Source organism: Sciurus carolinensis, chromosome 14 (assembly GCF_902686445.1).
Source record: "Sciurus carolinensis chromosome 14, mSciCar1.2, whole genome shotgun sequence".
NCBI classification, from domain to species: domain Eukaryota; kingdom Metazoa; phylum Chordata; class Mammalia; order Rodentia; family Sciuridae; genus Sciurus; species Sciurus carolinensis.
The window spans coordinates 2,184,446-2,211,626 of record NC_062226.1 but is presented as its reverse complement, the minus strand read 5'-3'; the positions used below and the strand labels follow the sequence as shown (position 1 = coordinate 2,211,626).

General features: G+C 62.6%; 1 protein-coding gene across 9 annotated transcripts in view; it reads left to right on the top strand.

Annotated features, from left to right (window-relative positions):
• Positions 1 to 122: 122 nt before the first annotated feature.
• The window catches only part of Sardh (sarcosine dehydrogenase), a 54,599-nt gene continuing 27,540 nt past the window's right edge, over positions 123 to 27,181 (top strand). For 6 of the 9 annotated variants that reach the window (XM_047524157.1, XM_047524158.1, XM_047524156.1 and 3 more), the window contains exons 1-15: positions 998 to 1,070; positions 3,698 to 4,060; positions 5,124 to 5,302; positions 6,078 to 6,257; positions 6,867 to 6,990; positions 7,174 to 7,274; positions 10,606 to 10,710; positions 11,367 to 11,496; positions 14,225 to 14,311; positions 14,533 to 14,623; positions 16,158 to 16,299; positions 17,935 to 18,018; positions 19,812 to 19,925; positions 25,493 to 25,631; positions 26,903 to 27,016. In XM_047524157.1, coding sequence (XP_047380113.1) covers positions 3,727 to 4,060; positions 5,124 to 5,302; positions 6,078 to 6,257; positions 6,867 to 6,990; positions 7,174 to 7,274; positions 10,606 to 10,710; positions 11,367 to 11,496; positions 14,225 to 14,311; positions 14,533 to 14,623; positions 16,158 to 16,299; positions 17,935 to 18,018; positions 19,812 to 19,925; positions 25,493 to 25,631; positions 26,903 to 27,016 — 1,924 coding nt within the window. In that variant the 5' untranslated portion in view covers positions 998 to 1,070; positions 3,698 to 3,726. Of the gene's footprint in view, positions 249 to 580; positions 600 to 997; positions 1,071 to 1,526; positions 1,800 to 3,697; positions 4,061 to 5,123; positions 5,303 to 6,077; positions 6,258 to 6,866; positions 6,991 to 7,173; positions 7,275 to 10,605; positions 10,711 to 11,366; positions 11,497 to 14,224; positions 14,312 to 14,532; positions 14,624 to 16,157; positions 16,300 to 17,934; positions 18,019 to 19,811; positions 19,926 to 25,492; positions 25,632 to 26,902; positions 27,017 to 27,181 lie in introns of those variants that run through there. The other 3 variants (XM_047524153.1, XM_047524154.1, XM_047524152.1) reach the window with 3 other exon arrangements.

Sequence of the window (27,181 nt, the reverse complement as noted above, 5' to 3'; positions counted from 1 at the left end):
AGGCCAGGTGGGTCAGACGGGAGGCTCCAGGCCAGGAGGGCAGAGAGGCAAGTCCACCACGGTCCTCACTGGGAATTGTGGGTCAGGGGCAGCCCTACCCCCCAAGCAGTGTCCTCCAGGACTCCCACTCACTTCATGGCTCTCTTCCTGGTGCTCTGGGAGGAGAAAACTCACAAACCTGCCCTGAAACAGACATCTCAGGGCCGCAGCCAGCTCCTCAGGCGGAACCGAATCTCACAAAGGGAGAGGTAATGAGAACAACCCAAGGTTATACAGGCTGGCCACGGGACCCCGTCCCGGGGTCCCTGGACAGAGCCTGGCCACCTCCTGAACCATGTTCCAGCACCTAGGGAAGGGTGGCCTTTGCCCTCTCCCTGACCTGAGCAGGGTGCTAAATGGCTCTGATCGATGGAAGTCCCAAGGCTGACCCACAGCCAGGTCCACCTCCAGCCACCACCCCTGATCCAAGGTCCAGGGTGTGATAATCAGCACTGCTGGTCTCAGAGGGCGGGACCAGAGAGCCTTGGCCCGGCCACTGCCCTGGGGCTACAGCAGTGGCCGCACGCCTCCATGCCAGGACCCTTGGGGCCCACCCTGGGGTGAGCAAGCAAGGCTGGAAACAGGCACTTGCAGATGCCCGCACCAGGGAGCCCCGCTGGAGGGGCTGGAGAGCCGCCCCTGCTCCCCAGCACTGCCTCCCACCCGCTCACTGGGCTCCTTCAGGGTGTGGTGCCGGGCGGCCGGGCAGGCAGGGGCAGGCTGGGTGCCCGGCTCACCACCTAACGGGGCTCTGGTTGGAGATGGAGTGAGTGTTCAGGTCTCCTGGCAGGCCACCCACTCTGATGGCACAGGGTTCACAGCCCTGTTCTGCCACAGGCCAGTGGAGCTGCCCCTTGGCTGCTGCCCCAGCTGGGCTGGCCAGCAGGGAGGAGCGTTGTGGGCGGTGCGTCCCGGCTGATTGTGGGCGGGGACACTGGACTGGCGAGGAGGAGGGGTGGCCAGTTCCACTAGACCGCTGCTTGGGGAGGAAGGAGGTGCCACTCGGCCAGCAGTTGAGGGAGGCTGCAAAGGTACTTGCCAGGGAGGGGCAGGGCCCGGCTCCCTCTGCCTCTGGCCGCGGGGACCAGGGTTGGTGGGCAGGGCCCTGTCCCTGCTGGGTGGCTTTTCTGGCAGCACCCGTCATCCTCCCGCGAGGGGTGCCTCTGGCTCCCGCTTTGCAGTGCGGCTGTCGCCTGAGGCCTCAGGCATGGTCAGGCACCCCCCGCCCTGGGCCCGACCCCTAGCCAGGGCCGTCCTGTGGCTCCCTCCTGCGGCTCCCTCCTGCGGCTCCCTCCTGGAGGGGCAGGACAGCAAGTTACTGTTGAGGCAGCCGCTAACAGCTGTCCCGGCCCAGCCCTGCCTGGGGACGCGCAGACTGGCTGGGCGCGAGGTGGAGTGGCACGTGGCAGCTTTGGCACTGGGCAGTGTGGGAGGACAGAGGCTCCTCCTCCAGGTGTGCTGGGCGCAGGCCGCTGGGGCAGTGCTGCCGGAGAGCCCTCCTGGGCCACGTCGTGTCCACTTCCCCGCCAGGCACTGCTCCTGGGGCTCCTGGAGATTAGGGACTTCAGGACTGAAGGTGCTTGTAGGCACGGAAGCACCTGCCTGCCCCGGTGGCTGGACTGTCACGCCAGTGGGCAGAGGGTGACCTAGAGACTAGGCCCGAGGAGCGCTCCTGCCCACAGCGCCCCCTCCCGCAGCCTCTCAAGGAACAGACTGCTCCTTCCTGCGCCCTGCTCCTCCCCTTGGGGAAGGACACTGGGGTGAGTGGGGAGGCCCTGACCAGTGGAAACCTGGGCCCCACTCATCCCTGGCCACGCCCAGGACAGGGGTCTGCATCCAGCAGGCCTTGGCAGTGCCCACGGTGCCCGCGGTGGGGAGTGTCAGGGTCCCAAGCCTTCCCCAAACAGCCCGAGGTGACTGTGGGCCAGGAGGGTGGGCAGGGGCAGTGAGGGCAGCTGCAGTGGCCCTGGGAGGTCCCAGGGGGTGCTCTGGTCTCGGCTTCTCCCCTGTAGAGTCTAGGCAACGTCCTCTGGGCCTCAGTATTCTGGGGTGCTCAGTGAGCACGGACAAGTGTGCCAGCGCCTCTCCCGCTTCCTGAATCAGCTGACTGATTCGGTCACCGAGACCAACACGGGTGGCACCTTTCCCTCAGCACCTCAGTCCAGCCCTGACCCCAGGAGAAGGCCCTTTGAGGGGTCACCCGACCCTGTGTTGGGCGAGACCCACCCCAGGGAGGCCCCTGGGCACCTTCTGTCCTTAGAAGGCGGGCTCCCTGTGACCTTACTAGTAGGTCTTCCTGGCTGGGGAGTTCTGGGGGCTCCTGGAAGGAGGAGGGATTCGGGATGAGTGCTGAGGGCCCACGGGGGGCACCGAAGAGGAGGGGGCTCCTGCCAGGGGTCCCAGGTGGCCCTGGGAGTCGCGGCCAGAGGAGAAATAACTGTCTGGGTCTGAGCCAGGATGGCCCAGGGGGCTGGGTGGGTGTCCCCCCAGGGGGCTTGGTGGGTGTCCCTCCAGGGGGCTTGGTGGGTGTTCCCCCAGGGGGCTTGGTGGGTGTCCCTCAGGGGGCTTGGTGGGTGTCCCTCCAGGGGGCTTGGTGGGTGTCCCTCCAGGGGTCTTGGCAGGAGTCTCCCCAGGGGGCTTGGAGGGTGTCCCCCCAGGGGGCTTGGTGGGTGTCCCTCCAGGGGGCTTGGCAGGAGTCTCCCCAGGGGGCTTGGTGGGTGTTCCCCCAGGGGGCTTGGTGGGTGTCCCTCAGGGGGCTTGGTGGGTGTCCCTCCAGGGGGCTTGGTGGGTGTTCCCCCAGGGGGCTTGGTGGGTGTCCCCCCAGGGGGCTTGGTGGGTGTCCCTCCAGGGGGCTTGGTGGGTGTTCCCCCAGGGGGCTTGGTGGGTGTCCCTCAGGGGGCTTGGTGGGTGTCCCTCCAGGGGGCTTGGTGGGTGTCCCTCAGGGGGCTTGGTGGGTGTCCCTCAGGGGGCTTGGTGGGTGTCCCTCCAGGGGGCTTGGTGGGTGTCCCTCAGGGGGCTTGGTGGGTGTCCCCCCAGGGGGCTTGGTGGGTGTCCTCCCAGGGGACTTGGTGGGTGTCCCATTTCAAGGCAGCTGCCAACACCGGCTGCCCATGGTCCATGCTGCTTCCCCCACAGCACACCCCTCTTGCTGGCTTTTGCCGGGTGTGGTGACCCATCCCTCCGCAGGCCCTGCCCTCTGGTGCCTCTGCATATCTCCACCGGGGGTTCCCAGGGGGCAGGCCCTGGTCCAGCCTCCGGCCTCCCATCTTGCTCTCTGGGTCCCCATGAGACCAGGGCACTTTCTTGCTCCCAGTCCTTGGTTCTCCGTCCTTAGGTCCCTCCCTCCTCCTGGTCCTCCCTCTATGGATAGCCCCACTTTCCCAGATCCTCTTTGGGCAGCTGTCAGCTGTCGGTCCTGACTCTCTGCCTCCCTGTGGTTCCTGCAGCCCCTGCCCACCCAGAGCTGCCTCCCCTGGACCCAGCTCCAGCCTGCTGCCCACCAGGCTCTGTGTATGTGCTGCATGAATGAGCTGGTCATGGAGAAGCAGCAGGAAGGAGGTCCTGGGAGATAATGGCCTGGGGCCACCAGGGACCTGAGAACACGTGGGCACAGCCCCACTCTGCCCCAACTGCACCCCCCGCCTGGCTCTCTCCCCAGCTCCTGAGGTGTTGAAGCCCGGGGTCCCCATGGCCTCACTGAGCCGAGCCCTGCGTGTGGCCACCACCTGCCCTCGAAAGAGGCCTGCCCAGGGCCTGGGGCTGCAGTCCCGAGCCAGTGTGGCTGGCCCCACAGCCGAGAAGAATGTGCCGTACCAGCGGACCCTGAAGGAGGAGGCGCGAGGCCCTGCGGCAGCGGCCCGAGGACCAAGCCAGCCCCTGCCCAGCACAGCCGAAGTGGTGGTCATTGGTGGTGGCAGCTTAGGCTGCCAGACCCTGTATCACCTGGCCAAGCTGGGTGTGAGAGGCGCCGTGCTGCTGGAGCGCGAGCGGCTGACATCTGGGACCACCTGGCACACGGCAGGTAGGAGCCAGGGCTCGGGGGGTGGGAAGGCAGTGGGCACTGGACCCAGCAAAGGGTCGGTCTGGGTTGGTAACCACAGTCTGTCAGGGACTGCTGAGGGAAAGACCGCTGAGAAAAGGCGTGTGGTCAGTCTGAAGGTGGGACCATTTGGGGACATTGCTTGCCCCCCATCAAGTCTCTGGAGAGCTGTGTGGGGGGAAGGGGCAGATGCCTGTGCAACCCCAGATGAAGCTGGGACCAGTCTGGAAGCCCCAGGCAGCTGTCCCTGTCCACAGACAGCCACCAGGGTTGAGGGGTGGAAGAGAATGGATGGGGGCATCCGGTGATGCAGAGCTGTGACCTCCTAACTAACCAGTGGGAGCACACATTGAGCACCTACAGTGTGCACATCCTCAGGACAGCCAACCTCTGCTTCAGACCCTTTAACCAGTGGTATGCTGGAGACCTGGTCTCCCGATGGGCGGCGCTGCCACTCCTGCCTCCGCCAATGTCAGGCTGCCAAGGTGAACTTGATCAGTGAACTTGGAGCTGGAAAGAGGTTTGCAGCCTGGTCCTCGAGAGCTGATGCGAGCCCACAGCCCTGGCGTGCAGGGCCCCCAAACCCCCGCGCTTGCCTTCCTGTCCTAACCGGGCCTTTGCAGGCCCTCTACAAGCTCTGCACCGCACTGGCCTCCCTGGTGTCCCCTGGGGAGGCCATGGAGGCGTTGGTGGTCCCAGCCAGTGTCCTGGCCCCATTATTGGTGTGCTCTGGGACCTTGGGATCGGACCTGTTTGGTGCCACCCTAATTTCACCTGTAGAGTAATCATGGCCTCATCGGAGGGCTGCTTGGAGGATTCTGTGGATCATTCTGTAACCTGATTAGCACCAGACTTGGTGCACAGTAGCGCTCAACAAGCGGGAACCCTTAATACTGTCACCCTGAGCTGTTCCAGGGCCAAGGACCTGACTTCCCATTGTGACCCAGTCACATCCTGCCAACCCTCTCTGGGCTCCCCCGAGTTTGCCCCTCTCCCTGCCTGGGCAAAGGGTGCAGAGCCCCTGCTGACTAGTCCCACCTGCCAGGTCTGCTGTGGCAGCTGCGGCCCAGCGACGTGGAGGTGGAGCTTCTGGCCCATACAAGGCGTGTGGTCAGCCAGGAGCTGGAGGAGGAGACTGGGCTGCACACGGGCTGGATCCAGAATGGGGGCCTCTTCATTGCCTCCAACCGGCAGCGCATGGACGAGTACAAGAGGCTCATGTCGGTGGGTGCGCCCGGGGTGGGTAAGGCACAGGGGATCAGGTGGGCGGGCAAATCCCCCGAGGGGGACAGAGGCGGTGGGTTCTCCGGAGTGTTGGGGAGTGCGGCATGGCGCAGGGAAGGAACCCAGATAGGGTTGGAAGACTGGCTGGCGCTGCCCCCTGCTGGCTGGGCCGCCTGCCACTCTTCATTCATAATTTCCTGAAGTAGGATCAGATTGGCTCAGCTCATCCCTGGTAAGGTGGAGTCTGCCCATATGGGGACACGCTCATAGACACTTGATTGGCTGCCATTGAGCCAATCAAATGTGGCAGGGGCGTGGCCTAATGGTCCCGAGTCCCCAGCCAAGGAACACAGTACAGTGGTCAAAAATTTCTTGAACCATTTGACCTGGGAAACCCTATCCACAAGCCCAAAATATGAGGCCGTGGAGGAAATTTTAATTTATTTTGTATGATCAACCTTTTGTACCAGCTGTCGGCCCAAGTTCCTCTCCACTGCCTAGTTGCCATCCCCTGCATTCCTGAGAGCAGCTAAGGAATTGCCCTGGTGGCCAGGGTCAGAGTGGAGGAAGTGGCCTGGCACTGAGCCTGCCTCTGCAGCCACGCCTGTTCCTTCACCCTCTGCAGAGTGGATCCGAGGGACGGCCCCTGCGGGTGGAGGTGGCTGTGGCTTTGGAGAAAGCGGGGTGAGGTGGAGCCTTGGAGGCCCAGCTAGGGGTGTGGGAGGACCCCCCAAGGCTGCTCCCCACAGCCTCCCTCTCCTCTGGGTCTCCCCAGCTGGGCAAAGCCTATGGTGTGGAAGCCCACGTGCTGAGCCCGGCAGAGACCAAGGTTCTGTACCCTCTGATGAATGTGGACGACCTCTATGGGACCCTGTATGTGCCCCAGGACGGTACCATGGACCCTGCCGGCACCTGTACTGCCCTTGCCAGGGCGGCTACTGCCCGAGGAGCCCAGGTACCGACAGCTGCAGGCTCTGGTGCTCCGGCTCCGAGCCCACCCCTCCTGCCTGAGGGCCCCAGGCTCCCCTCTGCCTGCTGTGCCTCCTCTCAGAGCCCACCCACTCAGGGGAGGCTGTGTCCTGAGTGTTCACCCCTACCCAGCCCCAGCGTCCCGCTCTGCTGCCCAAGCAAATCCGTTCAGCGTTCCTGCTTATGAGTTTTATCTTCCTTTGTCTCAACCCCACGCATGAATGTAGAAAGATTCAAAAAGACAAATAAGCAAAAAGGAAGAAATGGGATCACCCAGCGGTGCCCAGGGGCTCTTCTGTGGGGACACTGCATCCCACACAGAAGCAAGGGCTCCAATGCTCTCTGACGGTTTTCTGCTGGCCAGTAGCCCACCTGCCTCCTGCCGACAGCACTTTCCCACAGTCGGCTGCTTCTCCGCCTGAGCAGAGCTCCTCGGCCCTCCCCCATCTGCTGCAGGCTCTGCAGGCCAGGCCTGGACAGTGGCTTCCATTTCCCTGATCACGTGGCGGATCATCCAGGAGGCGGCCGGTCAGGGGGCCGTCAGTGTCCTCAGGGAGCCCCGAGTGGTTCCACGAGCAGTCCCTCTCAATCCCAGGTCATTGAGAACTGTCCGGTGACTGGCATCCGTGTGCAGACGGATGACTTTGGGGTGCGGCGAGTTGCGGCTGTGGAGACCCCGCACGGCTCCATCCAGACACCCTGTGTGGTCAACTGTGCAGGTGGGAATTGTTTCTACTGGCCCCTGAGTGGCCACACTGGCTGTGCCTTGGCCAGGCCTGCCTTTGCTGGGCTTCTGTCTGGGTGGGCGAGACCTGGCCAGGGCAGACAGGTCTGCAGAGGCACACCGTGTCTTCTTGGGGGCAACCCCTCCAGGTGGTTGAGCGTGGGTGCTCTGCCTGCAGGCGTGTGGGCAAGTGCTGTGGGCAGGATGGCTGGAGTCAAGGTCCCTCTGGTGGCTATGCACCATGCCTACGTTGTCACCGAGCGCATTGAAGGGATCCAGGTAGGTGGGCCACCCTGGCTCTGTCAGGCAGCGGCGGGCAGGAAGGTGGGGTGTGGGACTTAGCTTCGAAGCCCAGCTGGGCTCCCCCTGCCCTGAGCCTCAGTCACCTGGTCTGTGAGATGGATGGTGACACTGGGTTCTCTGGGTGGTGTTGGAGCTCAATGAAGCAGAACAGGGGTACTCTGATGGTGTGCACCCCCTGGGCCTTCAGGCCTGCTTCCTCCTTGGTGCCCCAACCCCAGTCCTGTCCTCGGAGAGACCACCAGGCTAGCTTTTGCCATGTTCCGTGCCCAGGAGTTTCCAGAACCTCAAATGTTTGTGTGCTCCCGAATTCGCCCCGCGTGCCATTGTGGAGAGCTCCCATTGCTGGACTCAGCCTCTCTGAGAGCCCTCTGCCGAGGCAGGCTGGGGGCCCAGGTCACCTGCAGTGCTCTGTCCCTCCTGCTCCTGTCCCTCGCCACCCTCCCCTCACGTGGTGGTGGCTGTATCTTCCTGTCACCTCATCACTGACCCCCTTCCTCTCCTCTGCTGTCCACCAGAGCATCCTGCCCCTCCCTCCCTCCGCTGCCCATCCTCCCCCTTCTCATCCCTTAGCCTCTGCCGTCCCTCCCCGCTCCTGTTGGGTCCCTTCCTGTCCTCCCTGCCATTCTTCCAGTCATCCCCCTGAGGTCTCCCTCCTCTAACGGCCATGGATTCGCCTACTGTCCATGCTTTTGTCTGTCCGCCCCTTCATCCCACCTATCCACCCATCAGTCCCTGCCTCCCTCTCCCCGTGCCCTCCCCCTTGGCCTCTCCTCCACCGTCCATCCACCCCTTAACCCATCTCTCTGCATTCCATCTCCCCCTCCCCCCATCAAACACAGGCTGGGAACCCTGCTCCCCAGGGCTCTCCTGGAGGAAGACCTTGCCCGGGGGCCACAGTGCACATGCAGACCCCAACCCGATGAGGAGGGCTCTGCTGGAGAGGCACAGGGAGCCACCAGGACCCCAGCCCTGGTGCAGGTGGAGCCTGTCCCAGTGGGCCACGCCTAGAGACACCTGATTGGCTGCCCTTGGACCAATCGAGTGAGGTGGAGGCGTGGTCTGTCTGACAGCCCCAAGTCAACCCTGTTGGTCTTGGGCTTCCTGGAGGAGGAGGACATGTCTTCAACAGGAACTGAGGTGGTGGAGCAGGGTCACACTCAGAGCTTGGTGGGCAGTTCAGAGAGCCTGGTCACAGGCTATGGGGTGGGGAGCACGTGAGAGGCCAGGCTGCACTTGTTTGGGGCCAGGTCCCAGCGGGGAGGGTCCTGGACGTCTAACTCCGTGAACTCTCTGGCTGGGCCTCCTGGTGCTGAGGTCACTGCCCCGCAGCCTCGAGGGCCTGGGGCTTTGTTTGGAGGTAGACCTGCACAGCCCGGGTGGGCGTCCTGTTCTCCCTGAGGGCCGAGGCTGTGCTGCCTGGGGATCGCTCAGCTCCTGTCCTGGCCGCAGGCAGCTCTGCCCCCACCTCCCTTGGCGGCCACAGCCCCCTCCCCTTTCCTCCCGGCCTCACCTTCCCGGGGTCCTCCCGCCTGTTTCTGCACACAGAGCAGCTGCCCTGACTTTACCTGCCACCCAGGGCAGGAGCAAAGGCACCGAGTGAGCGAGGGCCTGGCCTGTGCAGGTGCTCGTGGGGCAGTATGGTGCATGGGGTGGTCCAGCCTGCTGTGCCCTGGAGGAGCCCAGGCAAGGTTGGGGCATCGGGTCTGCTTTCCAGAGGAAGCACCCACAGTTTGAAGCTGATGGAAGGGCGCGTGCTCTATCAGGAGACATCAGCGGGCCAGGCCATGGTGGCACAGCCAGGGCAGGGTGCTCAGAGCAGCAGGGGACACAAAGAGGAAAATCCGATTCCAACCTTGCCGGAGCAGACACTGGGCTTCCCTGGCCACTAGGTGTCCCCACTGTCCTGCTCTATGGAGCTCCTGGGTTCATGGTGTTTTGGGGTAGGTTACTGCTGACAGCCGGAGACCTGGAGACCTTCCCGATGGCCCTGCTCAGTGCAGAGGCTGCTGTTCCCATGTGGACGGGCAGCCCCCCGAGCCGGGGAGGCGGGGACTCCACCAGGCCCCTTTGGTCTCCGCATGTCCCTCTCCTGCTCCTACGTCCCAGGTGTGTTCTCCAGGGAGGAGGCGGGAGGCATAGGGAAGGCCACTCCTGGTGGGGGAGCCCAGGGGCCCGGGCCAGCGCCTCGTCCCCTCTGCTGGTCTTCTAAGTGGCCTGTTCTGCTGTGCGTGTCCATGGTTCACCAGCGGGCAGGCGGAGTGTGTGAGGCGGCCCGCTCGCCCCTGATTTCCCCCACACTCAGTTCTCTGTAGCTGTCACGTGTCACACACGCTCACACACCAGGCCCCATCCACGCCGGTACTGGTCACTTCCCATCGCCTCCCCCTGTGGCCCTCCCGGTCTGGACTTTGGCTGTGGTGGTGTTCCAGTCTGCGGCCTGGTGCCTGGCTCCTTCCGCAGCCTGCCGTCTGCTTGTCCACACGGCGTCTGCGTGGGACGTCACAGCCGGTCACCTGGCTTTTAATCATCCGTGCACTGACGAGCAATCGCGTCGTTTCTGCTTTCAGGGTCCCGTGGACAGAGCCGCTGGGAGCACCCCCAGTTCTCTGCGTCTTCACCTCCCCTGGGTGTGCTCGGACGGGTGCAGTGGCCGAGTTCCACGGCCAACCCGGTGGCTCTCTGAGGGTCTCGGGCACTTGGTGGCATGCAGGGCCCAGTGTCCCCACGTCCTCTCCCTCGCCCTCCGGGGCTGCTCTCTGACTGCGGCCTCCCTGCTGGTGGAAGCCATCTGGGGGCGTTTTCCTGATGCTGAGCTTGCTGACCATTGGCCACTCTTCTTTGGAGACAGCTCAGGTTTTGCCTGTTTTTAGAGGCTGCTTGTGTTGTTACCCAGTTGTAAGAGTCCTTCATGGAGTCGGGCCACGGCTCCAGCATGGGTCGGCACCTTTCCTCCCACCGTGGGCCTCTTCCGGTGGGGTGTCTGTAGGCAGGGATGCATTCGCTGCCTCTTCCCGCCCTGGCGCCTCTCCTCACGAGGTGCCCCCTGCCGGCTGGAAGCTCTGCACAGCTCCAACAGAAGCGGTGCCCGCACAGTGGTTGGCATCTGCCCCTGCTCCTGCCTTCCTGGCTGCATCCTCCTCTCTCCTCCATTGCTGGTCCTTATGGGCCTGGGGGAAGGGAGCATGTGGGGTCCTCCTGCGTGTAACCCAGAACGCAGAGGAGGCGCGTGGTCCGCCTCGGGCAGGACACAGGAGCCAGGCCCGCCCAGCCCTGCCTGGCACCCAGGCCTCTCTGCTCTGCCTTCCAGAACATGCCCAACGTCCGGGACCATGACGCGTCTGTGTACCTGCGCCTGCAAGGGGACGCCCTGTCCGTGGGTGGCTACGAGCACAACCCGGTCTTCTGGGAGGAGGTGGGCCCGGGGCCTGGGACGGAGAGGGGCAGGTGTCCTGGCCCTGCGGCCCGGAAGGTGTCCCTCGGACCTGGAAGAGCCTGGCACACAGGCTTGTGCAGAACCTGGGCGGGCCAGCCTTGCAGTGGGAGGCTGTGCGGAGGGCGGGGGACTCCAGAGGAGCCCAGGCCCCAGCCCTGGTCTGTCAGAGCAAGGCTGTCCTTCCCACCCCCACGGCCGCAGCGCTGTCGCCCCAGCCGGCTGCTCCCCCGCGGCCCCACCTGCCTTCACATATCGCGCTTGCTGGCCGCTTGGGCCCCTGCTGCTCTGCTGTCTCGAGGTGGGAGACGGAGGTGAAGCCCCGGCCTGGGAGCCTGTGATTTGCTGGGAGACAACAATCAAACATACGCTGCCTGTTCCTGGGTGGTGACCGTGTGCCGGGTCAAGGCGACAAGTTAGGGATCTGCCAGAGACTGGGGAGAGAGGCTGTCCCAGACTGGTGGGCAGGGCGGGCCCCAGGGGACCAGGAGAGTGTGCCAGGCACAGGCTGCCTGAGGCCCTGGAGGCTGGCCCTGTACCCGGCTGGCCAGGGGTCTGGGCTGCCGTCACAGGCAGGTGTGGCAGGAGATGTGTGTCCGCCTCAGGGCCAAAGGAGACACCCCGTCCTGCCTCCGCAGGTGTCCGACAAGTTTGCCTTTGGCCTCTTCGACCTGGACTGGGACGTGTTCTCCCAGCACATCGAAGGTGCCGTCAACCGCGTCCCTGTGCTGGAGCGGACGGGAATTAAGTCCACGGTCTGTGGCCCAGGTGAGGGCCCAGAGTGTGTGTCCATGGGTCCCTCACGGTGACGGTCGGGCTGGGGACGCCCTTCCTGAGGGTGCCCTGGGCTGGCCGCAGGACCCAGGGTCAGCTCTGGCACACTCGTCACTGCTCCAGCCCTGGCCTTGCTGGGTGAGGCTTTCCTGCCCCCTGCAGGCCTAAGAGGGCAGTCATTGGCCCTGGGACATGGCCAGGGCTCCCTCTGGCAGGCCCGCCTCCCGACAGGGCTGCGTCTCTGGACTTGGTTTTCGCCTGCAAGGTGGGAGCATGGGGCCCTGTGCCAGCACCCGAGAGGCTGGGCGAGGCTGCGAGGCCGGGGCTGACCTGCCGCGATGCTCGCGTGGCGGCCCCTCCCCACCTTGCACCCAGCCTCATCCCATCCCCTGGTCTCAGTGGCCAGCACCCAGCAGGGCCGGAGACCACTTGGGTAGGGAGAGGCTCTTGGCCAGGGCTCCAGCCACAGGAGAGGACCTGCTTGCTGGTCTCCAGGAGGCTGAGCAGAAAGTGGGCTCTGCTCCCTGATGCCCACCTCTGGTCTGGTGGAGCAGCCCAGGGGGTTGATGCTCACGGACCTCCAGGCTCCGTCCCAGGTTGGGTATAGGCCCTGGCAGAGTGGCAGTGTCCGGGAGGCGGGAGTCTCATGCTGACCTTGGAGGCCAATATTAACTGCATGGAACCAGCCGCCTGCTTCTGAGCTGTGTGTGGCCCTGAGGCCACCGGACAGCCGGGCAGAGCCTTCATTCACGGACAGTCGTTCCCACTGACTCCAACAGGCCCCAGCCCGGCAGCTGCAGGTAGCCCCTGGACGGGGCTGCGGGATGTGTGCTGGGCAGGGCAGGCAGCTGATGTCCCACCTTGCGGTTCCAGCAGGATCTTGGGGACGTGAGCCTTGCTCCCATTTCAGGCCAGGAAGAGAAAAGTTCAGAAAGACACACCAAAGGAGAGTTGGTGTCCTGGGCCCGGACACGCCCAGCAGCTGTGGTCAGCCTTCTGGCACCTCTGGGGTGCTATGTGGGTAAAACACCTGCTCAGCAGGGCTGGCACAGCTGGCACAGCCACAAGGAGCCCCAGGTACAGGGCAGGCCTGGCACCAAGTGGAAGAGGACAGCCAGGGGCCATGAGGTCGAGGGACGTGGCTGGGCCAGTCGGAGAGAGGGGAGCCCTCTGTCCAGAGGCGCCCGGTGTCTACACGGCCGGGGTGCAGCCTGCCCCCCTCAGCTCCCGAGGAAGGCTTTGGTGTGTGCGCGGCCCGGGAGCAGCAGATGGGCTCAGGCAGCCTGCGGTGTGCAGGCGGCCGTGACTCACCGTCTCCTGCAGCGCCCTCGATCGCGTGGGGCGAGGCGAGAAGTGCAGGAAGACTCCCAGGGGCCGGGGAGCCCCCGCGGCTCTGCCCTCCAGTTAGGCGGGGACGATGGCTCCCCTCAGCCCTGTTTGGGGCTGCGAGCCTGGGACCCTCTGTCTGTCTCCAGCTGCCAGGCGAGGTTCCGTCGGGGGATGGCACTCTCCGTGCCAGACCCAGCCCATGGCTTTTGGCCTCCAGGAAAGAGCAGGGACCTTCTAGGCCCGTGACCGAGGGGTCGCTTGGGGCTGGACCTTGCTGACCACCAGGGTGGAGGCTGGCAGGCCACCGCCTCAGGCCCCTGTGTCCTCTTGTTGCCCATCCCGTCTCAGCCATTTAACACCCAGGCCCCTGGTCCTGCCTGCAGCTGCCCCTGTAGACAAGATCCCCCAGCTCCCCGCAGGGGACAGTCCCAGCGCCCAGCACTTAGTGCTCACAAGCCAACCCCACAGGTGCCAGGTTCGCCTCCGCCCCACATCACCCAAGCTCTTCCCCCACCTCCAGCCTCCCCCAGGACGGGGAAGGTCCCAGCCCTGCATCACAGGCCTCCCTGCCCCAGGCCCCCGGGAGGAGGGGCCCTGGCCCTGGCCTCATGCTGGGCCCTGTGGGTCAGTGCCTTCCTCTCCCTCCACTCCAGCTTCTCTCTGGTCTCCACCATGCTGAGAGTGACCCTCACCACGCAGCCACCTCCGGGTGCCCCTAGCAGCATGCCACCCAAGTAGGATTTGTCTGGTCAAGCCCACGAGGGACTTGTGCCCTAGACCGACTGGTGACCTGTGGAGTACTGTCAGGAAATGGAGGTGCAGAGAGACGAAGTGACCCCTGAGGTCACTTGGCCGGGAAGGGATAGAGCAGGGATGAGCCTGGACAGTGGCTTCATGATCAGGTCCCCACATCCCTCTCCTACTGTGTTCTGGGCTCTGAGGCACATTGGCAGGGCAGAGTGGGAAGATTTGTCCCCTATCTCAAAAAATTTGTGGTCACTTATTTGTTCTAAAAATATTTGTCAAGCACCTCTGCCAGGCTCTGTACCAAGCCTTTGGGACACAGCAGTGAACAAAGTTGACCCTTTCCTTGCAGGGACAGTGGGCAAGGGGGTCAGGGCAAGGCCCTGTGTTGGCAGCATAATGAGCCTGGGACAGACAGAGCCCCACACGGTGGGACTGGACAGGCCTTGGCTGGGTGACTCTGGCAGCAAGCACCCCAGCTCAGGGGAAGGGGTCAGGAGCAGTCAGGGAGGCTCCTTGGAGGTGGCATGGTGCTCGAGGCTGGGGGCCTGAACCAGCAGGCACCTGCAGACCCTGCCCCTCGCCGCTGTCTCTGGAGCCCCCACCCCAGGTGGCTGTGAACCCCACCTCGGTCTCCCTTCTCTTTCAGAGTCCTTCACACCCGACCACAAGCCTCTCATGGGAGAGGCTCCCGAGCTGCGTGGGTTTTTCCTGGGCTGTGGCTTCAACAGTGCAGGTGAGACCAGGTGTCATGGAGTGGCTTGGGTTCTCAGAGCTCTGGAGGAGGCCCCGATGCTGGGGAGGCACGGAGGCCAGTGGGAAGGGGTGAGGCCCAGCCAAGAGGCCTCCTGCCCCTCAGTGTGAGAGTGGGCTTGGGTGGTGCTGCCCGTGGAGGTGGGCATGTGGGCTGGACATGGCCCTGGGGTAGGCTGCAGCCCTGTGCTTCCACCCCTGCAGGGATGATGCTGGGTGGCGGCTGCGGGCAGGAGCTGGCCCACTGGGTCATCCACGGGCGCCCTGAGAAGGACATGTATGGCTATGACATCAGGCAAGTGTGGACACCAGAACCCCAGGGCCAGGCCAGCAGTGCCGGGAGGGGACAGGTGGTAAAGATGGGGGCACTTCAGGAAGTGCCGGCCCTGGAAGCCAGGCGGCTTCCTGGAGGAGGCAGTGGAACCCAGGGTCAGCTGGATCTGGCAGACCCACAGCCTTTCACAGTGTCCTGGTCTCTTGTCCTGGGGCCCTCCGACCCTCTGGCCCCATCAGCAGGATCTCACAGCCACATGGCAGATGGGGAGGCTGAGGACGGCCAAGCTGGAGGGACAGGCTGAGCTGGGACAGTGACCGACTAGGCGCGGCCCTGTTCCCTTTTCCCTGGCTGGGCCTCCAGGCATAGAGCAGACCCACCTGAGCTGCTGAGGAGGGTGGGGCCGGGCAGGTCTGGGCACAGGGAGGGGCTTGGCTTTGGGGGTGAGCTGAGGCAGGGGCCAGGAGGGTCCCTGCAGTCAGGGCCATCTCAGAGCCCAAGCAAGGAGGGTGGCTCCCCAGCTCTCGCCTGACCCAGACCCACAGTTCATCCCGGGGCAGCTGTCCTGAGCCACACAGCTGGCTGTGGCCTGGCCGCTCTGGCCACGGCAGGATGCGGCCAAGCAAGGAGCTTGGCGGGAGGCTGCCTGGTTACTGCTGGGTCCTCGCCTCCCACGTGCTACGGTCAGGCAGACCCTATGGGGACCCGGCTGCCCCTTTGCTCCAGGTGGGAACAGCGTGGGGTGGAGGGGTGAGAGCCCCACACTCCTGCTAACTCCTCCCTTCCTGGCCTGAGGAGGACGTTACCCATGGCGGGAGGTGACGTCCAGCCCTCGCAGACAGACATCTGGCACTGAGATCCCCGATGCCATGCCCTGCACCCCTGGCACAGTGAGGTCTGCCCGGCCCGGCTCGGGTGGATCCAGGGCTGCATCTGTGCATGCTCCCCAGAGAGGAATGTTCTAGAAATGATGGGGTTGCAGGACACTTTGAGGAAGGGTCTGGCCACGCCCCTCCTGCAAACAGCAGAGCAGGGACCTGCTGAAGTCGCCCAGGGGTGCTGCTGGAGCTGCAGGACTGTCCTCAGCTGGCCGTCCCTGGGGCAGGGCTGCAGCATCAGGGCCAGAGCTGCTGGGGTCACACCCCGCTTTGCTGTGTGGCTTCTGTACCACCTCGGCCCCAGGCGGACGCCTGCCTCCATTAGGGCCGCCGGGACCGCCGAGCCATCTCCCCCTGGCCCGTGCACGTTGGGCTTTCCAGGTCCTTTGGGCTTCTGAGTCCTCCGCATGCACCACACACTCCCCTGGGCATGGGGCTGGTGCCAGGGATTCCCCGGCACTGAGAATCTGGACAGCAGGGTCCATATGACAGCTGGACCAGAGCCCAGTGCCCTGATGGGCAGGAACCCTACAAGCCCTGGGCTCCTGGTGTCCACTCTGCCTGTGGCCCTGGGGAGGCCCCCGGCAGGGGCTGGGGTGGGGTTTGTGCTGGGCCCTGGGCCACCCGTCCCCAGTGGCTGTCCCCAGGTGGTGACCTGGGCCCTCCCTGTGTGGCAGGCGCTTCCACCACTCGCTGGCAGACCACAGCCGCTGGATCCGTGAACGCAGCCACGAGTCCTATGCCAAGAACTACTCTGTGGTCTTCCCCCACGACGAGCCGCTGGCGGGACGCAACATGAGGACAGACGCCCTGCACCAGGTGCCCGCCTGCAGCACAGGCTGCCTGGCCCGCGGGCCGTCGCCGGGCGCTGGGTGCCGTGCCAGGCTGGGGGAGGCGGTGCTGCCGTGGGAGCAGAGGAGACGCATCCTGGAGGACCGGTGGTGGGAGCCGTCCTGACACTGGGGGCAGTGCTGCGGCCGGTCAGGGAGGGGGCAGCTGTGCCAGGCCGGCTCCTGCCCTGCAGCCTGCTGGGGTGCTCCTCCCTGTGGGGCTTCTGCCTCAGTGACAATCCCACTCTCAGGTGCTCTTCCTGCAGCCTGCTGCCGTGCGCGCTCCTGGCCCCAGGACCCAGGCGCGCCTCGGTCTCCATCCCTGGTCATCCTGAGCCAAAGGCTCTGCTTACTGGGGAACAGGGTGATGTCCTATCTCTCTGGTTCCTGAGCATTGAGGTCCTAAAGCGAAGTCTCTTAAGTGGACAGTGGGGCAGGAGGCAGGCTCAGGGAGCAGGTAGTATCTGGACTGGAGAAGGGGCCTCCCCCAGCTGGACCTCCCGTGCCAGGGCCCAAGGATCTGGTATCTACTGCACCCCGGGAGAGGCCTGGGGTGTCCATAGTCAGTGGGCTGGCCCCACCGTGCCCCATCCTGGGCCAGCTGTGCTCTGAGACCTCACAGCCTGGGGTCTCTGCAGCTGGACCTTGGGTTCAGCTACCCTCCCCCAGGCCCGTCAGCTCAGCAGCCACCCGAGCGAACACAGGGTCACTCGGCTCAGGAGGGGCTCATAACCCAACATCCCTCCGGGAGCCTGGACAGGGGCTGAAACCCACCCAGAAGGGAGTCTCGGTTCCCCAGACCCCGTCTCTTCCTCCTGAGTTTTGCCTGTGAGGCACCTGCTTACTTTAACGGGATCTTGAGACGGACCTTCCTGTCCTTGGAAGGTGACCACCACTCCCTGCACCAGCCACTGCTCCTGGGGACCGTGACAGGCAGGGGCATCAACCAGTGTCCAGTTTCTGCCTTCTCCCTGCCTGGGGTCACCATGGTTGGGAGGAGGGTCGGTGGCAGCTGTGTCTGTCTTCACCCACTGCTCACCGGCCACTCTGAGCGTCAGACGCCCTGCGGGCCCTGGCCCAGGCCAGGTGGGGTTGGCCTCGGGCAGGACTCTTCCAAACCTGAGAGTGGGGACTTTTTATCCCCCAAGCCAGATTCATTTTCAGAAAAACGTGCCTGTACGTGCCGACCGGCCCCTGAATGGCAGTCGATTTCCCGAGCATCTGGAGCCGGAGATCACAGCGCTTGTGATCGGTTCCTGGAGAACAGCCCCGGCCTGTGGGCGGCCACCCCTGTGTCCTCACAGGACAGAGAGGGGGCACCGTGGTCTCTCTGCTCCTAAGAGGGCCCTGCCTATGGACTGGGACCCACCCTGTGGCCACTTAGCCTCTCACCCCTCACAGGCCCTGACCCCACAGTCCCACTGGGGCTTGGGCCTCGCCACAGGCGTTTGCCAGGACCTGGGGCAGGTCATACAGATGGCGGTTCTCCTGCTGGGGTCCTGGGGGAGCGGGGACGAGCCGCAGCCCGGGCTGGGGTCGGGCCCTAGCGCGAGGCCTCTTGGCCCCTGCACCCTGGGTGTAAGTGGGGACAGGTCGCGTGACGCCATGTTGCCGTGGCCCGCAGGAGCTCCTTCAACAGGGCTGCGTGTTCCAGGAGCGGCTCGGCTGGGAACGGCCCGGATGGTTCAGTCCTCAGGGAGTGGCCCCGGTGAGTGGGCCCAGGGCCCGCGGGTGGGACCTGCCCCGCTAGCCCCACCGAGTCAGGGCAAGCCCAGCCTGGAGCAGGCTGAGGAGCCAGAAGGCAGCTGGGCCTCCCGGGCACTGCGCAGGCTTCTCTGGCCACCGGGTGAGCAGTAGGCAGAGCGAAGGGTGCACCCGGGCACCGCTCGGAAGACTCCCCGCTGTGGGAGGGTCCGGCTGTCTCCACAGAGCTCTCTGCATGTATTTTTGGCAACTCCAACTGTTGGTTTATGTTGGTAGGAGGCTGGTGGGTGGGAGGGTTTATGCTCAATGTGTTCAGCTTATCCACTGAGATTCCCCACCCCTGGCCTCCAAGGCCCTGCCTGGCCTCTGAGGGCCTTCCTGGGCCGTCTGCTCCTCCTGGGGATGGGCCCACCGGAGCAACCATGGGGCCTGGAGGCCAGTGGGGTGGGCTGTGTGGTCCAGATCTGTACAGCCAAGCCCTTTCCTGTTGCTGTGCTGCTCCATCCCCTCCCAGGGGACCCTCCCCCGTCTCCATAGCAATGCACCTCCATGGCAGGTTTCCAGAGCACCCTTAGGGGAGACAGGAGCCACAGCTTGCTCATGGGGCCTTGGGCCCAGCGTGGATGTCCTCAGAGCCCCCTCAGTCACTGCCTCTTCTCTCAATGGGCCCTAGGACGTATGGTCCCTGGGGACAGTGCAGGGGGCTAGGCCTGGGAAGAAGCCCCTCTGTCCTGGAGTTCCTGGAGAGGGGCATGGAATACCCTTGAGCCCCAGATGAGCAGATTTTCCTGCATCTGGGGCCACCTGGGCATCTAGGAGACTGGGTTACACCTTCTGATTCCTGGAACTTCTTGGGGCTCAATGGGGAATGACCCTGCTGGGGCCTTACAGGCCAGGCAGGTGTGCCCTGCTGGGGAGGGAGAGGACTCCCAGCTGAGGTGCTGTGGAGGGCCCTCCCAGGCAGGCCTCAGTCCCACTGGGCTCTTACCTCTGGTAAGGAGGTGAGCCCCAGGCAGACTGGCGTCCCTGGAGGCAAGGATCTCCTGTTCCTTCACACCCTGTGTAGGGGCCAGCAGGGAGGAGGAGGGGTCAGCAGGCGCAGAGACCAGGAGGGTCCCGGGGTCTTGGGGCATCTGAGAGAGGTGGGCAACTCACAGGAGAGGGAGGCGATGGTGGAGGGGTCTGATGGGGGAGCCCACTCCTGCCCACTGCCCAGGCCACAGCTCTGTGGTGCTTGTCAGTGACTTGGGCAAGGTGTGGCCTCTTTGGACCTCATTTTCCTCATCTGCAGAAAGAGTTGCCCTGGTGAGGAGCGTGGGCCACTTCAGCAGAGCTGGTCCCAGGGTGGGAACGGGTCCCAGGTTGCCAGGGAAACCAATCTGGGGCCATTGCTGTGGTGTGCCAACCCCACACCTTCTCCCTTCCCAGCTGGTCACTTCCCTGCTGTGCCCCAACAGTGCCCCAAAGTCCTCTCCGACTCCCTCGCCCCATCACTCCCCAGCTCGGGACCCAGCTCTTCACCCACTGGGGCCCGACTGGGTCATTAGCTCTCAGGACCAGCAACAGGTGCCATTCTGTGCAACTGGTGGTATTGCCTAAGCTGCACCACCTGTGTGCGCCACCCACTCATGCCCACTGGACAGGAGGCACTGGGGGCAGCCCCAGGCCGGTCTCCCAGGGCCAGCACACCACCTGCCTGGTAGCAGGCCCCAGCCTGTTTGTGGAGAGAGGGAGGGAGGAAAGAAGGAAGGACAAGGGAGGCAGGCAGTGACCAAGTGACCACGTCCTCTGTCCCAGGTCCTCGATTACGACTACTACGGAGCCTACGGGCACCAGGCACATCAGGACTGTGCCTACACCAGGCTGCTGGGGGACGAGTACACCTTCGACTTCCCGCCCCACCACCATGTGGTGAGTAGCCAACACCTGGCCCGACGCCCAGGTCCCCACCCCGTCCCTGTCCTGGCCCCTCAAGCAGCAGCCTCACCTGAGCTGCCCATGGGGGCCTCACCCGCCCCATGGGGCTCCCTGCCAGCTTGTGCCCCCTCTGCTGCCAGCTTTGGGAGAACCGCTGGCACCGACCTCTCCCTCTCTCCTCCCTCCACCTGCGGCTGGGTCTTGCCAGCAGGAGGTCCTGAGCGGGGTGCCGTTGCTCAAGACAGCTGAAGAGGGTTGGGCCAGCCAGCTTGGGTCGGCTGTGTGGCCTCAGGCCAGGCCAGCACCCGTCTGAGCCCTTCTTGGTCCTGAGGCTGCCTGAGGGTCGGCCCTCCTTCCGGTAGAGGGCTCTGGCCCACAGCTGTAGGTCCAGGGCAGGTGGGCTTGCTGATTCAGGCACAGGCCCCTGGATGGGCTCAGCAGGGGACGGCAGGGACAGAGCTGGGGAAGCTCTGCAGTCACAGTCTGCTTCCTACAGACTGCTGCCCCTTCCTCCAAAAATGGGCAGGTAAGGCTGGCCAGATGGAGCCCAGGCAGCTCATGCCCCGCAGTGCCTGACTCCCCACTCTCCTGGGGCAGCGGTGACATGTCTGGGGCGGGCCTCACCTCGGGCAGCCTCTGCCCTGAAGGCAGTTCTGTGAAATCAGCAATGCCCAGTCCACCCGAGCTTGCTAGGTTCTGACGCCATTCCTGTTCCCACTGGAGTGGGAGCAGAGCCCAGGGCCTGGCAAGCCTGGTGAGGGGACCTGGTGCCTGACCGGGCCTCATGGGTGGCCACAGCTGTCACTCAGGGACCTTGCTGAGAGGATGAATGCTCTGGTGTCCCCTTGCAGCCCTCGGTGCTCCTTCAACAAGGAGCGGGCCCCGCAGGGGAGGGACCTCTGTTCCCACCACTGATTCCAAAGCTCGCGCTGCTGCAGGTTTTCGTTAGAAGCCTTGGGAGAGGCCCTCATGAGTCGGAAGCAGGAGGCCCCTGCGTCATGAAGCGCGGGAGCTACAGGCAGGCGGGCCTAGCGCCCAGTCCCTGGCGGCGGCCTCCCTTGCGGGAACTCGCGGGGCTGCGGGACCGCGTCTGGCACCTCCACGCTGCAGCTTCTGAAGCCCGTGGGACTCCTGGCCCTGAGGATGTGGAAGCTCGGGGGAGATGCCAACTTGGCTTGTGTCTTCACGCAGCCTCCGCACGGCGGCTGAGAGTCCCGAGCAGGAAGCACGCACTCGCTGCCAGTGCTGGCAGCTGCCCCAGCCCGGGCAGACGGCGGGTGGCAGCCCAGGACGCTGCGTGGGGTTTGGGTTTTGGTCTGCAAACAGTGGGCACTGCATGAAGGCCAGCAATGTCGGGAGGGGGCTGAAGAGTGGCTAGGGGCGTGGCAGGAGGAGGCCACGACTGTGTGCTGCAGCAAGTGACCGCCTGCCCTTGGGGGCAGTGGGCCTGAGCGTTGCCCCGCTCCCTGGTGCAGACACTTGCCAAGGCCCAGTCCCCTCCCGGTCTATCCCAGCATGATGTCACTGAGCACCAGGGTGGGCTGAGACCCCACGGTGGGCGCTGGTGGGCTCCTTTCCTGCTGTGCTGCCCGCAGCCCCCGAGGGCACCAAGCCACGCCAGGCTGGGGAGGATGCGGTGCAACCCGGGACACCCAGGGCCCGCCTGGTGTGGACGGCCATCGCTGGGGTCGGGTTCAGGGATGGTGATGACAGGGAGGTCTCGGGTGGGCTGCGCATAGAGGGAAGGGGGAGACCCGCCGAGGGGCGTGTGGGCCGCAGGGAGGGCAGGGCAGAGCGCGTGCGCTTTTTTTCAAACAGCTAATGGGACATAATTCACATACCATGAGGTTTGTCCATCAAAAGGGCCTGATCCAGGGCTTTTCAATAGGTTCACGAAGGCGCATGGCCAAGAGCACAGCCTGGGCCTGGGACGGCTCCCCTCCCACCAACCCTTCGCCAGGCACCCGTGGCCTGCCCAGCCCACCCCAGTCCACGGCCACCACTAATCTGCTTCCCGTCTCCAGGAGTGGCCTGTGGGCTCCATTTGGGTGGACTCAGAGTAGACGTGCTCTGGAGGACGTGTCCTTGACTAGCGAGTCTCCCCACGGTCCTTCGAGTGGTGGCGTGTGTCTGCACGCCGCTGCTCTTGCACACCGCAGCCTGCTGCCGGCACGTGCCTCGTTTATCTGACCATTCATCCGTGGATGGACATCGAGTGGCTCCCGCTCGGGGCAGTTATCAGTGGTGTGCTGGGAACGTCCAGGTGTGGGTTGTGACTGGACGGATGTTCTCGGTTCCCATGGGAACAAGCGGGGCTGGAGCTGCTGCGGTGTGGTCACTGTTCAGCAGGGGCTGCGCCGCTGGGTTCCCTGGCAGCGTGTGAGTACCAGCTCCCCCTTGGCTCCAGCTCTTATCCTCTGACTTTTTGATTCCCGCCATTCTGGGGGTGTGAAGTGGGTCCCTGGAGGTTTTGATCTGCGTTTCTTTAACTGTTCGCTTTAGCACCTTTCTTGGGTTGTTGGCCACTCCAATATCTTCTCTGAGGAAATGTCTATTCAGACCTTTGGCTCATTTTAAAATTGAGTTGCTTGTCTTTTTATCATTGCATTAAAAGGTTTTAACAAATATATTCTGGATACAAGCCCTTTACCTGTATCCTATGTAGTATTTTCTCTTTGCAGCACAAACTTAAAATTTTGATGACACCCGACTCTTCCTTCACTTTTGTTTCTTGAGTTTTTGACATCATGAATAAGAAAGGATCTCAAGGTCCCAGACGTTAGCTTCTGTGTTTTCTGCTAAAGGCTTTATAGCCGTTAAGAGGTATACCCGTGTCTATAGCTCTTGTGAGTTTAGTTTGTGCATGGCGTGGGGAAGGGTCCACATCCAGTCTTTTGCATGTGGCTACCCTGTTGTCACAGCACTCTTCGCTGAAGACTCTTCTGTGAGAGAGTCCCTTGGTCCATTTTCAGAATACAGCCTTCGGTCTTAAGTGTAAAACTAGGGAGTGGGAAAGGCAGCCGGGGGGAAATAGAGCAGAGTGGAAAGTTACAAGCAGGTAACACCAGGGTGAACATTCAGAGCAAATAGGAGGTGAGGGAAGGGGCTGGCGAACTCTAGGCGCCAAAAGGACTGGAGCCAAGACTCTCCCACCACAGGAGAGCAGAGGGAGATGGGGACAACTGAGGGACATTTCCTTAAACAGCCCAGTAGGAGACAGTAAGATCTAGGCGACATCCGGGGGACTGTGCATCCCACAGTACTCAGCCAAGAGGACCCGGGGGGGACCTCGCGCTCCTGGGGATAAAATGCAGGTTCTAAGTGCACTGGGGGTGCCTGTTCCCCGACACCTGATCTCGCAAGACTGTCAGTAAAGCCTGGCTTTCTCTGCGCCTGCATCTCTCAGTCAATTCCCTGTGTTTGGGCTGCTGAGCATGTTTCTCTCCTCCACCCCATGGAGCTCCCTTGGCACCCTTGTTGAAAACCAGGTAACGGTACATATGAGGGTTTATTCCAGAACCCGGGGTTCCATCCCACTGACAGACGCCATCCTGGGTCAGTCAGACCCTGGCTTATCCACTGAAGTTTTGCAGTAAGTTTTGAAACCAGGAAATGCGACTCCTCCAATTTGCTCCTTTTTTCAAGATTATTTTGAACATCCTGGTCCCTTGGGGTCCCATGTGGGTTCTGGGGTCACTTGTCAAGGTCTGCGGAGGAGCCAGCTGAGGTTTCGGTGGGGATTTTGTTGACTCTGGAGGAGAATTAGGGGTGTGTTGTCACCTTGACAGTAGGACTCTGTCTTCTCTCCACTGATTTAGTTCTTCTTAAATTTCTCTCCAAAACTTTTTCCAGTTTTTAGAGCACAAGGTTTACCTGTCTTTTGTTAACCTTATTCCCAGGCATTTTTATTGTCTGATGCTATTGTAAATGGAATTATTTTCTCCGTTTCCTTTTCAGAATGCAGTGTTCACGTGTAGAAATACAATAGCTTTTATTTTTACTTTTTTTGTATGTTGACTTTGTGTCCTGCAAACTTTTTGAACTATTTTACCAGTTCTAGTAATTTTTTTTAGTGGGTTCTTTAGGGTTTTCTATATATAAGATCATGCCATCTGTAAATAGGGGTATTTTCACTTCTTTTTCCAATCTGGATGCCATTTATTATTATTACTATGACTTTGCCTCATTGTCCTGTCTAGGGCCTCCACTATAATGCTGAATAGAAGTGGGGAGAGTGGACAGGTTGTCCTGCTCCTGATCTGGGGGTGGGGGATCAGGTTTGATCGAGAAGTACAGTGTGTACTATATGGTTCTTGCAGGTTGCCAGGTTGCCCGTTGCCAGGTTGAGGGAGCTCCATTTATTACTCATTTGTTGTTATCATGAATTTGTATCAAACACTTTTTCTGTGTTGAATGATTATGTGGTTTTTGTCTTCTATTCTCTTAATGCAATGCAACTTCACATTCCTGGGATGATCCCATTGATCAGGGTGTAGGACCTTCCTTAATGTCGTTGGATTTGGTTTGCTATATTTTGTTGAGGGTATGTATCTACATTCATAAGGGATGTTGGTCCACAGTTTTCTTTGATCTTTGGTTTTGGCATCAGGGTGATGCTGGCCTCCTAGGATAAATTGGAATAACATTTTGTACTGTGATTTTTTTTTGGAAGAATCTGTGAAGAATTGGTATCACTTCTTTGAATGTTTGGTAAAATTCCCCAGTGAAAACATCTGGGCCTCGGCATTTCTTCGTAGAGAGTTTTTAAAGGACTAATTTAATCTCTTTTTTGTTATAGTTTTATTCATGTTTACCCTTCTTTATCCATTTCAGTGATTCCTGTTTTCTAGACGTTTGTCCCTTCTGTGTCTGACTTGTGGTGCATTATTGTCAGTACTCTTTCCCTAGGACCCCTGCTCTCTGTAGGGTGGGTAGTGATGGCTCCTCTTTCATTGCTGATTTTAGCAACGGTGTGTCAATTTTGTTGTCTTTTCAAAGAGTCAACTTATGCTCTTTCTGTAGTGATCTTTGTCATTTCTTTCCTTCTGCTGGCTTTGGGTTTAGTCTGCTCTTCTTCTGGTTCTCAAAGTGGAAGGTGGGGTTGTTGAGGTGAGACCTCTAGTGACACAGGCTCGGTGGCTGTAACCCTCCTGGTGAGCACAGCTTTGACTGTGCTCACAATGGTGGGCAGGTTGTGTGTCCTGTCCACTCATCTGAGTAGTTCCTGAGGCCCTTTGATTTGTTGGTTCTTTAAGAGTGTCATCTTTAATTTCCACTTATTTGTGAATTTCCCAGTTTCTCTTCTGCTTCTAATTTGGCTATTATGGTCTCGTGAAAGAACCTGTCTTGTGTAAGTTCAAGCCAGTTTTACGACTGGGCAAGCAGTCTGTCCTAGAGAATGTCCCCTGCTGGAGAAGAATGTGTCCTGAGCTGGGAAGGCCCGACTCGGGCTGGGAGGCAGGGAGGGAGGCTCAGGACAGGTGCGCTGGGAGGGCCCGGGCCCCAGTCTTGAGGGGAAGTGCACCTCAAAGACCCTGCGCCGCACCCCTGGCACTTTTCAGATCCAGAAGGAGTGTGTGACTTGCAGAGGGGCTGCTGCCGTGTTCAACATGTCCTACTTTGGGAAGTTCTACCTGCTGGGGCTGGATGCCAGCAAGGCTGCTGATTGGCTCTTCTCTGCGGATGTGAACCGACCCCCAGGTACGGGACTCCAGCGGGGGGGCCGTACTCCCCACCCCCAGCCCCGTGGAGCAGCCCCAGGCTCGGAGACAGTGGCAGGCATGGTGAGCCCACGGTCCCTCCCGCTGGCCTGGGCCTGGGCCTGGCCGCTCCTCCAGCCCCTGACTCACTGCCGGCCTGGGCTCGGGGTCCGGGTCGGGTTTGAGTCTGGAGAGGTGAGGAGCGCTGTCCTGTGCCCTTCCTACCTCGGTCTCCTCACCCTCTCGCCTCCCAAACCCGTCTGCTCCGCCTCTACTCATGTCCTGCAGCTGCAGGAACAGCGCCGCCAGGTAGGTGGCTCAGCGTAGCAGACGCCTATTGTTCGTAGTCCTAGAGGCCAGATGTTGGAGTTGGGGTATCAGCTCTGCTGTGCCCCCAGGCCCCAGGTGGAGCCGCCCCAGCATGGTGTGGTTGGGGACCTGGGCCTCTCTGGGTTTCGGGGCTTCTCAGCGTCTCTGCCCCTGATGCTGCCGGGACTTCTCCTGCATTTCCTTCTTGTAAGGATGGCAGTCATTCAGGATGGGGACGGGGACAGGGCCACCCTAAGGACGGCCCCGGGGTGGATTACATGGGGTGACGGAGGCCCTGTTCCCCAGAAGGCCACACCCACAGTCCAGGGGCGGCTGTTCACATGTCTGTCTGGGGACACAACTTGACCCGGAACACTGTCAGCCAGCAGCCAGCCAACCAAGGACCCCCATCCACGCTCGGGGTCTCCCGCTCATCAGGGCCTCCCTTGCCTGCCACCCACACATCCTCCACCCCTTCCACCATCCTCTTCTCCTCCCCATCCTCCTCTCCCTCGCCCCAGCCACCCCTCCGCCCTCCACCGGTCTGCCCACCACCCTCCACCCCCGTTCCCCTCCGTCCACTGTCCACCTGCACGACCTTTTCCCACAGACCTCCTGGAGGCCTCTGCTCACCAGGCACAGGGCCGAGGCAGGGGTGGCTCCTGCCACAGGAGCCCTGTGGGTGAGGACCTGGGAGGGAGGCAGTGGGAGGCCAGCAGCTCAGGAGGAAGGAGCCTCTCTCCCGGGACGGTGGCGTGGTGACCTGCCCCTCGGTGGCCCTCGCTGGCTCACCTGGTGGAAGTGGACTGCCTGAGCCCAGGCGCCTTCCGAGGTTGCCCCTGTGGGTGACCCGCCACGGGCTCCCCAGGCTGAGCAGGGGCTGCCCACACCCTGCACTCATCCAGCCCCACCCTCCCACCCGCCTGTCCTCCTGACCAGCACAGACCTGGGCTGTCCCTCCAGGCTCGACGGTGTACACCTGCATGCTGAACCAGCGGGGGGGCACCGAGAGCGACCTGACGGTCAGCCGCCTGGCCCCCGGCCCCGAGGCCGGCCCCCTGGCCCCCGCCTTTGAAGGTAAGAGACCCTGGGGCAGCGGCATTGCTGCAGCCCCACCTGCTCTGGGGCCGGAGGGCACGGGCAGCAGGACGCTGGCGGCAGGGTGTTGGGGCCGAGCTTGGGGCCCCGCCGTGCCCGTGTGGCCAGGCTGGGGACAGGAGGGCTCCGTCTGGCGAAGGCAGC